This window comes from Protomyctophum parallelum, assembly GCF_964188405.1.
Source record: "Protomyctophum parallelum genome assembly, chromosome: 8".
NCBI classification, from domain to species: domain Eukaryota; kingdom Metazoa; phylum Chordata; class Actinopteri; order Myctophiformes; family Myctophidae; genus Protomyctophum; species Protomyctophum parallelum.
In genome coordinates this window covers 38,531,961-38,548,131 of record NC_139703.1, presented here as the reverse complement: position 1 = coordinate 38,548,131, position 16,171 = coordinate 38,531,961, and the positions used below count along the sequence as shown (strand labels likewise).

The window sequence follows — 16,171 nt, the reverse complement described above, 5'->3', positions numbered from 1 at the left end:
AGAGTTACGTTGAACACGCACACGCACACACACCAGTTTTAATGGGTTAAGCATCTGACAGACTATGCCCTGCAGCATAGTCTAAAAAAGCTGATTTAGGAGTAAAAGAGATTTTTTTTTTCTTCTTTATTTTGTTTTAAGTCGTTCCAGACGGTCCCCTGGAGACAGGCAGCCGACTGGAATGACGACAGACCCAACATTATTTGATTTGGGGAAAGTTTCAACAGAATATGCTAATCAGTGGTGGAAAGTATAAGAACATTTACTCAACTACTACTGTACTTTTTAAAAAGTACAATTTTGAGGTATATTATTTTAGTTGAGCATTATTTTACTTGAGTTGAGTCTACTTCCACTACATCTCGGAGGGCAAATATTGTACTTTTTTTTACTCAACTACAATTATTTGGCAACTTTAGTTTTGTAGATTTGGATTATTATTACAAAACATTTAGCCACTATAAATGTCCATAACTATAGCCCATACTATAGCCTACCCTTTGTTTTGTGGTTTTCCTTTTTTTTTCCTTTTCACAGAATCGTTGCATGGCCACGCATGAGTCATCAGGATCCTGCATGGCTTGATTCCAGGATTAAAGTAATTGATACAGTATCAATATTTTTTGGAAATCTCTATGGGAAAAATGAATGGGGTCTGGAACAATGGAACCAGAAAATGGTTCCATTGCCACTGCTTACACGCACAATTCGTCTAACTTTTTTTTTGACGGATGGGGTAGAGAGGGGGGGCATTTTACACACCAGTGTTGCCAGATTTTGTGAGAGAAATACGCAACCCATGATATATGAAAACAATCCCAAAGGTAAGCGACTAACACATGAGCACATTAAACATAATATATATACGGAAATGTGTGCAATATATATATTATTTAATCTTTGCTTCTCGGGGTCCCTGGATGGAACAATATATTTTGAGACGGGGGTCGGCGGTCAAATACCTACCCTATCATTTTGGGGCGTCGTTCCTTGACGAGAAAAGGTTTGAGCACCACCGATATATAATGTGTTTGGATGTAGAAGACATTTGATTTAGAATTCATTTGTTTTTATATAATCAACTTGAGGTCTTACAATTTAGGCATTTAGCAGACGCTCTTAATCCAGAGAGATTTACATTAAGCAAGATCAAAAAGCATGGGAATACATCACATACATAAAATCACACCCCCTTCCTCTCTCTATTAGCAGGCAACAGTGCAGCACTATCGCTCTCTCTGTTTCTGGCACAACAGCGCCCCTACTGGTACTAATAGTCATTCTGGTGCTCATGGCCACATACATATGCGGACACATAGGTGAACACATAATATTATGTGTTCACCTATGTGTCCGCATATATAGGTGAACACGGACATTGCTGTTCCTTGGAGTGGTTGCACCACTCAAAGTAGTTCAATCATATGAAACATGCGTAAACTAAGAACGTAATGTGGAATATCTATATAATGAAACTATACATATAAACTATACATTGTAGTATATATGTGAGTGCGTACGTGCATGCGTCAGTAATAGCTGCCCGACAGGAAATAAACTTGGACCCCATGCTGTTCCCATAGCAACACAATTCCACTGATTCTAAAAGAACATCACACAGTGTTGGGATTAGAGGACCCTGTATCCATAGCAACTGATATTAGCAAGTGCATGACTGTGTGTGTGTGTGTGTGTGTGTGTGTGTGTGTGTGTGTGTGTGTGTGTGTGTGTGTGTGTGTGTGTGTGTGTGTGTGTGTGTGTCTGCGTGTGCGCGCCTTCGATATGCATGCGTGTGCATTCCATGCACAGATAAACAGTGTCTGAAGGACCAAAGTAACACAGAATACACACAAGTTTGATATAAAAGCACTTGAATTCAGGGTGCCCCATGTACTGTAGTGTACAGTATGCATGTGGAGCTCATATAGCTCAATATGCCTTTCTTTCTTTATAGTTACGCCAGAAATACGACGTTGTTCCAACACTCTCACACTTTGGGACTTGGGCGTCTTGTCTTGTTGTTTACTCACTTGTTGTCGATGCATGGTTAACGATGACTGCATGGGGTTGATTTATGGCAGGATGTTTGTGTTGTGTGTGATTGTAAAGTTTTAAAAATAAAAACGGGGGTAAACAAAACAAGAACAGGCTCCAGACTTTAAATACTAAATAAACATCTCAAAAACAGACGAGCGCAGGGTTCAAACATAAACAAATAATAAAGTATTTCTTTCTTTCTTTCAATTCAAACTGCGCTGTTTGAATGTGCGAGCGGTTGAAATCTGTATCTCTACTATACTGGCGTCTTTCCACCCACGCACAGCTGTGGGCCTGTGGCTTAATTAAAAGGGACCCATGGTGCCATTTTCCAAGGCAACCAGTGGGGGCACCATTTAGTCACAAATATGTTAAATCAAATTTGATGGTTCCTATAGATACACTTACAGTCAGACAGATATTTTGTGAAGCCACTAAGGAAATCGGGATTTCCTGAAAGTTCATATAATGGCCTGTTGTGGCGCTGTCATTGGGCCCAAAAAAACCCATAGCCCCATAGAAGTCCATGTATTTGGTCACAACTACACCTAGACTGTATTACCTTAATAAACATGGTCATGAATACTTTCTGCTTCCAGTCACTAGTTTAAAGTCTCATTTCTAATGTCATAATATTCTTTTTGGAAAATTATGGTCCCATTTATATATTTTTTTACCATAAAGTCGCGCATGTTCTGAGGGGCGTGGCTACCGTTACAGTCTATGATCGGGATTCCCCACCCACTCGAGTCAAAATAAAAACCAACGAAGAAGGGGGGAAGTCCCGCCTCGTTGTCTGGGCAGCTCAGCCAGGGCAAAGTGACACAACTTTGCAATTCACCCTTTGCAATTTAGCAATTTAGCAATTTTGCAAAAAAATATATATTTTTTTTTTTGCAATTTGTTGCAATGTTTTGCAATTTTTTGGAATTTTGCAATTCACCCTTCTGTCAGCCTTCCCAACTCAGCCAGGGCAAAGAGACACAACTTTGCAATTCACAGTGACACTGTGACACCACCCGCCCGCCACCAGAGGGCGCATCTGTATCACACACAAAAAAACACACGGGCACACACACACACGCACACGCACACACAGTATTAAACTTAAAAAGAAAGAAAGAAAGAAAAACACTTAAAAAAAAGAAAACGTAAACAAAGAAAATGTTGTTATTACAATTTACGAGCTGCGTTCGCTTCCCACGTTCGCACGTCTTACTTGTTGTAATGGCTTGCCTGTACTCTCCTCTTGCAATTCACCCTTCTGTCAGCCTTCCCAACTCAGCCAGGGCAAAGAGACACAACTTTGCAATTCACCCTTTGCAATTTTTTTGCAATTTTTTTTGCAATTTTGCAATTTTGCAACTTTGCAACTTTGCAATTCACCCTTTGTCAGCCTTCCCAGCTCAGCCAGGGCAAAGTGACACAACTTTGCAATTCACCCTTTGCAATTTTGCAATTTCGCAATTGTTTTGCAATTTTTTGCAATTTTGCAATTCACCCTTTGTTAGCCTTCCCAACTCAGCCAGGGCAAAGTGACACAACTTTGCAATTCACCCTTTGCAATTTTGCAATTCTTTTGCAATTTTTTGCTATTTTGCAATTCACCCTTTGTTAGCCTTCCCAACTCAGCCAGGGCAAAGTGACACAACTTTGCAATTCACCCTTTGCAATTTTGCAATTTTGCAAAAAAAAAATTGCTAATTTTATTTTTGCAATTTTTTAGCATTTTTTGCGCAATTTCTTTGCAATTTAGCAAAAAGAGAATTGCAATTTTTTTTGCAAATGTTTGCAATTTTGCAACTTTGCAACTTTGCAAATCACCCTTTGTCAGCCTTCCCAGCTCAGCCAGGACAAAGTGACACAACTTTGCAATTCACCCTTTGCAATTTTGCAATTTTGCAATTTCTTTGCAATTTAGCAACTTTGCAACTTTGCAATTCACCCTTTGCAATTTTTTTGCAATTTTGCAATTTTTTATATCAGCTGGAAATGCTATGACTGGTTGAAATGCATATTATTGCAGTGATAATTATAACAGTGAGCGCGCCGATTAGCCTACTATATAACCCAGGCAGAACTGTCTGTCTGTGTGTGACACTGTGACACCACCCGCCCGCCACCAGAGGGCGCATCTGTATCACACACAAAAAAACACACGGGCACAAACACACACACGCACACACAGTATTAAACTTAAAAAGAAAGAAAGAAAGAAAAACACTTAAAAAAAAGAAAACGTAAACAAAGAAAATTTTGTTATTACAATTTACGAGCTGCGTTCGCTTCCCACGTCTTACTTGTTGTAATGGCTTGCCTGTACTCTCCTCTTGTTCCTCTTATTCACACACATTATCTCTCTCTCTCTTTCTCTCGCTCTGTCTCTCTCTCTCTCTCTCTCTCTCTCTCTCTCTCTCTCTCTCTCTCTCTCTCTCTCTCTGTCTGTATAGAATTGCTCCTGACAACTCAGCGAACCACACCCTAAGAAGCCATACGTTGCTCCTCCCTCCGCCTGTTGCCAGGATGTAAGACCAAGAACTGATAGTGACAACAGAGCTAGCCCATCAACTGCAAATACCTGCATGCACCTGCAGTTTCACCACCGCTCCTACAGTTTCACCACTGCTCCTACAGTTTCACCACCGTTCCTACAGTTTCACCACCGCTCCTACAGTTTCACCACTGCTCCTACAGTTTCACCACCGCTCCTACAGTTTCACCACCGCTCCTACAGTTTCACCACCGCTCCTACAGTTTTACCACCGCCAGCAACGTCGACGCCACATACACCTGACGGGCAAAACAAAGCCCAGGTTCCTCGATTTGTCGAGGCGATTTATACCGATCTCATTTCCTTCTCCAGAATCCATTCCGTTCGCCTTCGCAGATACCGTTTAAACTTCTTACAGCATTAAACCGTCTATTCTACCTTCAACGAGGTCTGCTGTAGTACAGGGACATACAGAGCACAGCCTCACACAACGTCTAAAATCGTCATAACACTTTCTTATAAAGTCGGATCCTAATTTTCACCCCTTGAGGCGCGAAGACGGAGATGAGGTCGCCTTCGGCCCTCCTCCAGCCCTCACGGCTGTGGCTCTTGTGTGGCATCCTCTTGGGCGCGTGCTCGCCCGGCGCCGCGGTCGTCCAGGCGCTGCCGTGGCGCGTCCCCTGCCCCGTGCGCTGCGCCTGCCAGATCAAGCCGTGGTTCTCCCCCGTGGAGTCGGTCTACCGCGAGGCGCCCACCGTGGACTGCCACGCCCTCCTCCTCACCCAGCTGCCATTCCCTTTGCCCCGGGACACGCACACCCTGCGTCTGCAGAGCAACCTGCTCTCCTCCGGCCTGGAGAGCGCCGCGCTGCGGGCGCTGCCCAACCTCACCGAGCTGGACCTCTCCCAGAACCGCCTCGGCCGGGTCGGGACGACGACGACGTCGGCGGCCACGCAGAACCTCTCGCCGCTGCCCTCGCTGCAGTCGCTGCACCTGGAGGAGAACCGCCTCGCTCGCCTCCCGCACGGCGCCTTCCGCTCCCTGCCGGCACTGCAGGAGCTGTTCCTCAGCCACAACCGCCTGCGCTGGCTGGCGCCAGGCGCCTTCGCGGGCCTGGGCTCGCTGCTGCGGCTCCACGTGGACAACAACCGGCTGCGCTCCGTGGACCCCCGGTGGTTCGGCGCCCTCCCCCGCCTGGAGGTGCTGATGCTGGGGGGGAACCCCGTGGAGGTGCTCCCGGAGCGAGGGTTCCGGGCCCTGGGGTCCCTCCGCAGCCTCATGCTCGGAGGCATGGGCCTGAGGGGCCTGGCCGAGAGCGCCCTGGGAGGCCTGGAGCGCCTCGAGAGCCTCTCCTTCTACGACAACCTGCTGACCAGAGTGCCCGCGCGGGCCCTGAGGCGAGTGCCGGGCCTGAAGTTCCTGGACCTCAACAAGAACCGCATCGGGCTGCTGGAGACGGGAGACTTCCGGGACATGGCGCACCTGAAGGAGCTGGGCCTGAACAACATGGAGGCGCTGGTGTCCATCGAGCGGGCGGCGCTGGACAACCTGCCGGAGCTCACCAAGCTGGAGGTCACCAACAACCCCCGGCTGTCCTACGTCCACCCGGAGGCCTTCTCCCGGCTGGGCCGCTTGGAGAGCCTCATGCTGAACTCCAACGGCCTCAGCGCGCTGCACCGCCACACGCTGCGCTCCCTGCCCAGCCTCCGGGAGGTCAGCCTGCACTCCAACCCGCTCCGCTGCGACTGCCTGTTCCGCTGGGCGGCCGAGGAGGCCTCCCATCCGGCGCACATCGCCGCCGACGCTGACGAGGTCACCGCGCCCACGCCGACCGGCCGGGCGGCACGGCCTCGAGCGGCGGTGCGTTTCATCCAGCCCCGGGCCACGCTGTGCTCCGAGCCCCCGGAGCTGAGAGCTCGCCGGGTGAGAGACGTGTCCGCCAACGAGATGTCCGCCTCCTGCCTCCCCGTGATCGCGGCCGGTCCCCTCCCGCCCCGCGTGGCCGTGCGAGAGGGAGGCGGCCTGGCGCTGCACTGCCGGGCCTTGGCGGAGCCGCCGCCCCGACTCTACTGGGTGACCCCGTCCGGGCTGAGGCTGGGACCCGCCCCCGACCTCACAAACGGCTCCGGCCCTTCGTCCCACGGCGAGCCCGCCGCGGGAGGAGGAGACCGCCGCGCTCTCCGTCGACCTCCTCCCGACGACTCTTCCGGCAACTACCGGCTTCTCCCTGAAGGGACTCTGGAGATCTGGGCGGTGAGCGCCGGCCAGGCGGGGCTGTACACGTGCGTGGCAGAGAACGCCCTGGGGGCGGACACCCGCAGCGTCACCGTGGGGCTGCGGAACGCCAGAGGCAGGAAGACGACGAGGAGGACGTATCCGAGCACCGGGAGAACAACCGAGGCGGCGGTTCTGGAAGTGCGGGAGGTCGGAGAACATTACACCGTCCTGTCCTGGCAGAGCGGACACGGGGGGCTCCCCTCCACGCGTCTGTCCTGGCAGGCCGTTGTGTCCTCCTCCTCCTCCTCCTCCTCCTCCTCCAGCAGGCCCACCGCGTACACCACGCGCATCCTGGCCGGGACGCAGAGCTTCAACCTGACCCACCTGCGCGCCGAGACCTTCTACCGCGTGTGTCTGCATCTGGGAGCGAGCGGGGGGGACTCCGAGCTCCGTGCGTGGAGGAGAGCCAGGGAGAGCACGGCGCCGCCTCGCTGCGTGACCATCAGGACAAAGGTGCCCCCCGCCGCCAAGCCGCCGTGCCTCCCGGCGAGCACGCGGCTGGTGATAACGGCGTTCTCCTTTTACACGCCTCACCTCACCCTGATGCTGTGCATGGGCGTCTTCATGGCGCTGGTGGGCCGCTACCACCCGGGGGAGATGGACCGCGACGGCGAACGGAAGTACCTGGAGGCCCTCCGGCGGGAGTTGGAGGCCCGCGGCGTGACGGCGGCCGCCGCAGAGAGCGGCGACGAGACGCTCTGTGGGTGCGCCTGCGTCTCGTTGGGCTGCCGCGGTGGAGAGCAGCCGCCGCAGAGTGAGAAGGCCGCGTTGCTCCAGGAGCTCTGAGATAATCACATCCATACACACTTTACAGTAAGCCTGGGTTATACTTTAGTTTACAGTAAGCCTGGGTTATACTTACTGAGATAATCACATCCATACACACTTTACAGTAAGCCTGGGTTATACTTTAGTTTACAGTAAGCCTGGGTTATACTTACTGAGATAATCACATCCATACACACTTTACAGTAAGCCTAGCTTATACTGAGATAATCACATTCATACACACTTTACAGTAAGCCTGGGTTATACTTTAGTTTACAGTAAGCCTGGGTTATACTTACTGAGATAATCACATCCATACACACTTTACAATAAGCCTAGCTTATACTGAGATAATCACATTCATACACACTTTACAGTAAGCCTGGGTTATACTTACTGGGATAATCACATCCATACACACTTTACAGTAAGCCTGGCTTATATTGAGATAATCACATTCATACACACTTTAGTTTACAGTAAGCCTGGGTTATACTTTAGAGTAAGCCTGGGTTATACTTTATAGTAAGCCTGGGTTATACTTTACAGTAAGCCTGGGTTATACTTACGCACTGGGTTTCACGTGCTGGCAAAAAAAGCAGATCTACAATGTGGCAGTGAGCTGGTAGCCTGTTTTTGTTACGTGACACCCGGACACGACTAAGTATGAATCAGGCATCACAGTTAGCCTATAACCACGCACGCACACACGCACACACACACACACACACACACACACACACACACACACACACACACACACACACACACACACACACACACACACACACACACACACACACACACACACACACACACACACAGGAACCGGTGGCTCACAATCAGTATGTAAAGTCAATAAGTAATTGGTAACGTGGTGAAGAGATTTGTATTTATTTTATATAAAGTGTACAGTATTGTTTTGTGTGTAAAGCTGTATATTAAATATATACAGTCTGGCATGACAAAGCTGACAATCAGCTTCATGCCAGCATGACGCGACTGAAAATGGAGAGACATCAAACAGTATAAAAGAGAGTTTTGACTCACTATAGTGACTGCTGACTTGTGAACTGTAATGGTAAATGGTAAATGGTGCATTTATATAGCGCCTTTATCCAAGACAATTTACAGAGATTGTGCATTACATTCACCCATTCTCACACACATTCACACACCGATGGCAGCGGAAACCATGCAAGGCACCAACCAGCACATCAGGAGCAATTGGGGGTTCAGAGTCTTGCTCAAGGACACTTCGACAGTAACTCTGGGGGAGCCCACAGGGTTCGAACTGGCAACCTTGCGGTTACCATCCAGCCACTCTACCGCTGAGCCACCACCGCCCTGGAACTGTGAAAAGTTCGCCCATGCTGCGGCGTGACTCAATCCACCCACGGTCACAAAACAAACAATCACAGACAGTATATTATAATGTAATGTATGGAGGAGGCTGGTTCTGTCCAGATCTCAGTCATGAGTTCAGCTGACCATTATTCGTCTCGACCACTCCGCAACAATCAATCATATTCCTAAATCCTAATGCAACCAGAACAGAAGAGACTGTATAGCAGGGTTCCCCAAAATGTTTTCCTCAAGGGCCATATTTTGACTAGGGTACCAGGCTGGGGGTCGAGTCTGCGAGGTCGAGGTCTTGCCCTGAAAATTAATTTTCAGGGCAAGACCTCATTTGAAAAGGATGCCCAGTTTGACATGCATAGGCTTCTGACCCCCATTTAATGCCATTTATAAATGGCAAAAAAAAGACCAGCCTCTCGTCTTTAGCGTAAATAAAAATAAAGTTTTTGCTACTCACCAAAACAAAGGCGAGTTGTGTCATTAGAAAGCCTACTTTCCTTAGTGGAAGCACTCTGAGTCCCCCACCACACGTATAAATGGTACTTTTTGGCCAGAACGGGATTCTTTTTTTCACCGGACGAAAAATATTCTCTATGAGGCAGTTCTCTGGGCAATATCGGTAGAGGGCGCAGCGGAGTAACTAAAAGTATTTTTTTCCCCGGTGGAAACAAAATCTCTTTTTGGCCAAAAAGTACCGTTTATACGTGTGGTGGGGGGACAACCCGTCAACCCGCCTTTGTTTTGGTGAGTAGAAAAAACGTTCTTTTTATTTACGCTAAAGACGAGACGCTGGTCTGCATTCATGCGAGCAGCGGAAGTCGAGAGTAACATATATAGCTCAGTCTAAATGCAACGCATTAGAGGCGAGCTATGTACCAGAGCTAGGTGTGTACAATGCAGTATCTCGATTGTGCTGTTAAATGAAAACTCCTGCTTCGGGTTCTGTAAATCAAAGTGATTGATGTAAACATCCCTTCATGCTTAGCGTTCAGTGCCCGCATGGTCTGTCGCAGTGTTTTTCAACCCTTTTCCTTTCAAGGCCCATTATTTGTTCGCCATTTGATTTGAGCGTACGGACCGCCGATTTGATGAGATTTACAGTATAGCCTCTCAGACCCAAAACGAAAGAATATGTTGTTGTCGTTGATCATAATAACAAACACAAACATGATTATTTTGGGGAGCATGAAAAGGTTTGAGAACCATTGCAATATGAACCTGCAGCAGCGCACGTGCAATCATTGCATAATGTAAATACTGTACCACCATTCCAGAAAGAAATGATCTTAGAGATAACTGAGTGAAATTCTATTTTGAGCTATTACAAATTAAACTCTTTTTGATTTAACAATTTTCACTGTTGTTTTTTTTATTGAACGAAAAAAAAACGATCCGATTTGATTTTGAGGTAATTGAGGTCATAAAACCTAAAAGAAAAATAAATGAAAATTAATGTCATAAAACCTTTAAGCACAGTACAGTACTGTAATTACTAATTACTTACTTTACGTCACTGTTACAAGACAGATACTGTAGTCATGATGGAGTTAGGCAAAGTCTGCCTCCTGCTGGAGGAGGAGTGGAATTTAATTCTAGGAGTAGCCTATATCCTTCTACCCTAATAGACATGGTCACAGGGGGTACACAAGCACAGCCGTTTATCCGTGCTCCTTCTCCTACCAAACCACACTGTTCGCACACATCTCTCCATGCAAAATATCATCTGCACGCTCCCAGAATACAGCTGCACTACATAGCATCCACGCAACTGTCATATATACTGTACAAATATTACTTTTGTCAAACACAGTTATTGCGCAACATTTCGCTGTGATGCAAATTACATCACAACTTTCTCATTCCCTGGCACCTCCCCTTTTCACTGCACACACACACACACACACACACACACACATGCGCGCACACATACACAGCAGCACGGTACAGCACAGTATGCTAGCAGAGTGGCTCAGAGCCTCAACAGTCTAATATCTCCCTCGGTCCAGAAATGTCTGGGCTAGCTCTGGCCTGACAGCGGGTCGTGTGTTGGAGTCCCGTTCATGACGACCTGAATGTCTTTCCCTGTCTGTCTCTTTTTCTTTCCTGTCAGTCATCACTACAAACTATCAATGAAGGCAGAAAAAGCCCAAAAAGTCCATTGAGAAGTGGAACAAAAAAGTAAGTGAAAGGGCTTGCTAGTTAGACTTTGTATTTATTCACACAAAAACATACATTTTCTCCAGTAAGGCAACACAATATATACATACAACAATCTATATAATAATACTATATTTAGATTTAATGTTGTTATTTCTTTATTTCTTTTTTACTAACAACGTGTCATCATTCCCTTACTAGCACTAGTAGCAAGTATAAATAGTTTTAGCAAGTCATGTAAAAGAGTACCAGTGCTAATTACTTCAAGTCTCCCATAGTGTAAGTTACTAACACTAACAGTTAGTACATCCAATGACAATCCTTTAAGTCTCCCATAGTGTTAGTTAGTAACACTAACAGTTAGTACATACAATGACAATCCTTTTGCTCCACATGAGGCATCATAGTGATCACTGTATATCAGTGGTTCCCAAAGTGGGGTCCTTGAGGGAGTTCCAGGGGGGACCCAGCTAAATGATAATTTGGGACCAAATGTGACCAGATTTTTTCAAAATGAGTTAATAGCACAGGCAGACTCTTCACATAGTAGAGCATGTCTGAAATAAGTGTCAGAGCTGACACATGTAAATATGAAATAAATGATTAAACATGTAGCTATAGGTGTAATGTTAGAGACCACAGAAGTGAACCTTTCAAGCCTGTTTTCTCAACTCGCTGTTTTCTGCAAGACATTACTCTATAAGCCATATCTCCAAAACTGGGAGGTCAAACTGAACAACCAATATGTCAATTTGAAGCTATGATTCCCTGTTTTCATATGACATGAAAAAAAAAAACGAAAATTCAAAAAAATCCAATGGCAGTTAAATTGAGTCACAAATGGACCCTTATGGGTCTTTAACTTAGAGAGTGTACAAATGTACATTTGTATGCTCTCAGAGTTAAATCAGCATTGATTTTACAATATAAATTGTGGGTCCCAGATATAGAAATGCCATTAAATGGGGGGTCTGTAGAGTGATGCATGTCAAACTTGGGGGGTCCTTGTAATTAAACGGGTTGAAAATCACTGCCATAAAAATCTTCTCTTTTTGGGGGGGGGGGGGGGGGGGGGGGGTCCCTGGCACATCTTTTCAAATGGGGTCCGCAGGCTAATAAATGTCAATTTGGGGGTCCTTGACATGAGAAAGTTTGGGAACCACTGCTGTATATTATCTAGTAGAACTGTGGTGTTCTGAAAGCAATGCCTAAGAATTTAAAAAATAAACTGACATAAAAGGCATTCGGTAACAAACGTGAAACGGGTAATTGAACATCGTAAACACATTTTCACATAAAACAATGTCCTATAGTGTCATTTATATTCATAATTCGTTGCTGTCGGGAGGAAACCACATAACTCCATTTGTGAGGTTTTTGATTATTATTTTTTGCATAAATCAGTGCTATTGAACACCCTTTATGTCTGTGTGTTGTTTTGAAAATATTGAACCAATAGAAAGTAGTAAAAAGTGCTTTGGACAAAACCTCTTAACTCCATTGGACCCTCAAAATGTCTGCTAAAGCAACTAACTCCACCACCTCTCCCCCCCCCCCCCCCTCATGGAAGTAATTGACAATATATAAAGTTACAACACCAACTTTGATGAGGCTGTATTGCTTTGTTTAACCCATTTTAGCACTGTGTGAAGCTTTAGCGATGATATTGTAGGTTTGTAGGCTTGTCTGATATTTTAGAAAAATCGAAGAACGACTGACATAGAAACATAGCTTTTTCAGAAAACTGTCAATTTCAAACAGACATTTTTTAGAATCTGATCTCAGGTCAAAATGGGTTAAAAAATATAAGGTTTTCTTAATTTCCTGAAAATGTGATATTTTTCATTTCCTGAAAAACATTTTGGAGTTGTGAGGTTTCCTCCCGACAGTAGAGATATGCTGCATGTATGAGGACATTACTAGTAATGGCGTCAACTTGTTCTTGTATTAGTATGTAGTATGAGGACATTACTAGTAATGGCGTCAACTTGTTCTTGTATTAGTATGTAGTATGAGGACATTACTAGTAATGGCGTCAACTTGTTCTTGTATTAGTATGTAGTATGAGGACATTACTAGTAATGGCGTCAACTTGTTCTTGTATTAGTATGTAGTATGAGGACATTACTTGTAATGGCGTCAACTTGTTCTTGTATTAGTATGTATAGTAAACAACGTAGTCTACAACATAGACGACAGCATTGACATCATTGAGCTTTACGTCTCATTCCTTAACCAAGCAGTATAAAGATTACAAAGTAAAACAAATTGGTATGGCTGCAAAAAGCTGGTTTAGTTCACCTGCTATTCTTATTTTCTTCCTCTTTTTCCTGTACAGACGTTTGCAAAAAAACAACATTAGCCAATAGAGTTACTATGTTAAATCAACATCCATTATCTTCACAGCTGGTATAATTATTATGACTCCACACATTTTACAAAAATATAACTCTATCTATCCTGCTTCACAAAGGAAAATACTGATTAGCGTAGGGTTAGATAATTAGCGAGCACAAGAGTGACGTGAACCACCGAAATGTTTGCAACACAGTCGAGAGTCAATGTGGTCGATAGAATCAAACGCCATCGTTTTAGCAACGTGTGTATGGGCCGGGGGTCACTGGCATATATTTTCAAATGGGGGCTAATTAGTGTCAATTTGGGGGTCCTTGACGTGAAAAGGTTTGGGAACCCCTGGTGTAGGGGGAAAAGAGCAGATGAAGGACAGGTTTTCTAAGTATTGAGGGTGTAAGACAAGTGGTTATAACTGTCTAAAAAAACACACATTAACGTGAATCCAACACTGATGACAGTACTGTCAGGTTTCATCTGCAACATGTTATACTGTGTACAACAGGCAGTGGGGACTGGGGGGCCCTGCTTCATCTCTCTCTCAGCTCAGGGGCCCTTGGCCTGAAAAACATTGGAAGACCCCTGACCTATACTGCTAAGTGACATCCATGGTTTTCACGTATAGCTTATAACTTAACACTTCTAGTGGTCTCAAATGTATGATTCTAGCATCTGAACTGAACCGAGGACAATACTGTGTTTCTAACACACATAATAATTTGTATTCTTTTTGTGTGTAGTGGCAGCTAGCTATCGAAAAAAAGGAAGTCTGAAAACAACCTGTGCACGACGTGACAGCTAACATCCGACGTTGACCGTTCACAGTCACATCGAGGTGATTAAAGTAGCATAACCACCAAAAAACAAAATGAAATATCAATCTAACATACCTCCATAATCTTTACACAGGGGCCATTATGGTTTATAAGGCAATGAAGTGACTATGAATCAAAAACAAAATATAATGTAGATGTTCAGGTTCATATATATTCACTGTTTCTTTTCTTTTCTTGTATATTGGTACACAGTCCAGTAGTTCTAAGTACCTTGGTCTACCTGGCGATTAAAATATTGAGAGCATAATATTACCGCCAGGGTGGATGTGTCGCGTCCATTACATTAAATGTTCACACAGTACAAGCAAACCGTTCCATCCACATACTGTGCGTACAGTACACATTCACACACTGTCACTAAATGATACGCAGATCTGACAATCACTATGGATACAATAAATCCAATGCACAACACATGTACGCCATTTTGGAAACAACTCTTTCTACCTATACTTCAAGGGCCTTCCTTCACAGGTGTTACCGATGATACTAATGAAGGCTCCGTTCCATTGTGTGTAAGCACGCTTTAAGCGTCAAGAAACGCCTAGCCTTCCTGGTTTTTAAACAGCTGGTGGATGGAAATGAACACTCGCGAGCGGCTGCAACTTGACGTGTCGGCAAAAAAAAAACGGAAACGCTTTGCCGCCGCTACGCTAAGTTGAAGCTGCGTGCGAGCGTTCATTTCCACCCCGTCTAAAAACCAGGAAGAGACGCCCTGGACTAGGCGTCTTCTTGCCGCTTCTTGGCGCGTATATGTGCGCATATATGCGTGTATATTAAAAATCAGACCAGTCTGAAGCGAGTGGTGCAACAGCACCCCCTATTGGTACTCTAAGGCTGTTCCTTGGAGTGGTTGCACCACTCAAAAAAGCACGGACATAATATCTGGGTGGGGCATTCATTTCCAAAATGCATCGTTCCAAGTAGGCTCTAGTTTCCAAAATGGCGTACGTGCATAGTGGCTATTATCTCCTTACTTCAGAATAAGGCCACACCCACACCGGATGAAATATTGTAAACATAACGGACCAAAGGGAAGTGAAACACAGTTTGCAGCTTAGATAAATATCAAGTGAAGAGGAAGTTAAGAGCGAGGGGTTAATTACAGATCTACTGTATCTACTGTACTATCGATCGCACACTGAACCACCTAAATGATCATTGCAGCCGAATAGCAAAGCTAAACGTAACACATTAGAAGTTTGAAGTCTTGACATCTTGACATCTTGACGTATTTATTTACCTGTTAACCGTCCACCCCCCCCCAAAAAGAAAGAAAGAAAATCATGATAATCATGATAATAACGAAAATGAAATGTTCTTTGCGGGGGTCAAACCTATAAAGCTAACTTAATTCTGATTGTTTAAAAGCCCAAACATGGGGGTTGCCTATCATCCCTAACACTGATATAAGCCTGTGGCAGGTACGGCCCAACACCTCAGCTGTGGTCGCAGGCAACACCTCAGCTGTGGTCGCATAGGCGACACCTCAGCTGTAGTTGTACGTGAAGTTGTAGGAGCTGGGCTCCTTGGGCACGGGGGGCGGGGCCTCCGGGATGGCGATGTTCTCCAGGTCGAGGAGGCGGAGCTTCATCTCCATGCTGATGAGCGTGTCGAGGTCGCTGCGCGTCAGGTCGCTGCCCATCTCTCTGCCCAGCAGGGCGCACAGCCCGTCCGTCCACACGCAGTACTGGAGTATAGGGGAAAACAAATCACACCCGTGTGAACTGAGTGGTGCAACTCCGTGTGGGGGTCCCAAGGTGGGTCCCCTGGAACTTCCAGATCCACAGGAACGTGCCCATGGGGTGCCAGCCCGGTTCCGGCGAGCTGCCCCGCTAAGGATGTGACGGTTTCCGGTTCAACCGGAACGATCCGGTTTCATCTAGTAAACCGG

General features: G+C 45.9%; 2 protein-coding genes across 5 annotated transcripts in view; one reads left to right on the top strand and one right to left on the bottom strand.

Moving 5' to 3' along the window:
• Nucleotides 1-5,092: 5,092 nt before the first annotated feature.
• Nucleotides 5,093-7,591, top strand: LOC310863020 (leucine-rich repeat neuronal protein 2-like; the record flags this gene model as incomplete). Its single annotated transcript, XM_083771142.1, has 1 exon — nt 5,093-7,591. One exon carries the CDS (start codon nt 5,093-5,095, stop codon nt 7,589-7,591), a length of 2,499 nt encoding a protein of 832 aa, XP_083627268.1.
• A 4,586-nt stretch (nt 7,592-12,177) lies between these two features.
• The window catches only part of LOC310862572 (engulfment and cell motility protein 2), a 42,923-nt gene continuing 38,929 nt past the window's right edge, over nt 12,178-16,171 (bottom strand). For all 4 annotated transcript variants that reach the window (XM_083770533.1, XM_083770530.1, XM_083770531.1 and 1 more), the window contains one exon: nt 12,178-15,967. In XM_083770533.1, coding sequence (XP_083626659.1) covers nt 15,767-15,967 — 201 coding nt within the window. In that variant the 3' untranslated portion in view covers nt 12,178-15,766. The remainder of the gene's footprint in view (nt 15,968-16,171) is intronic.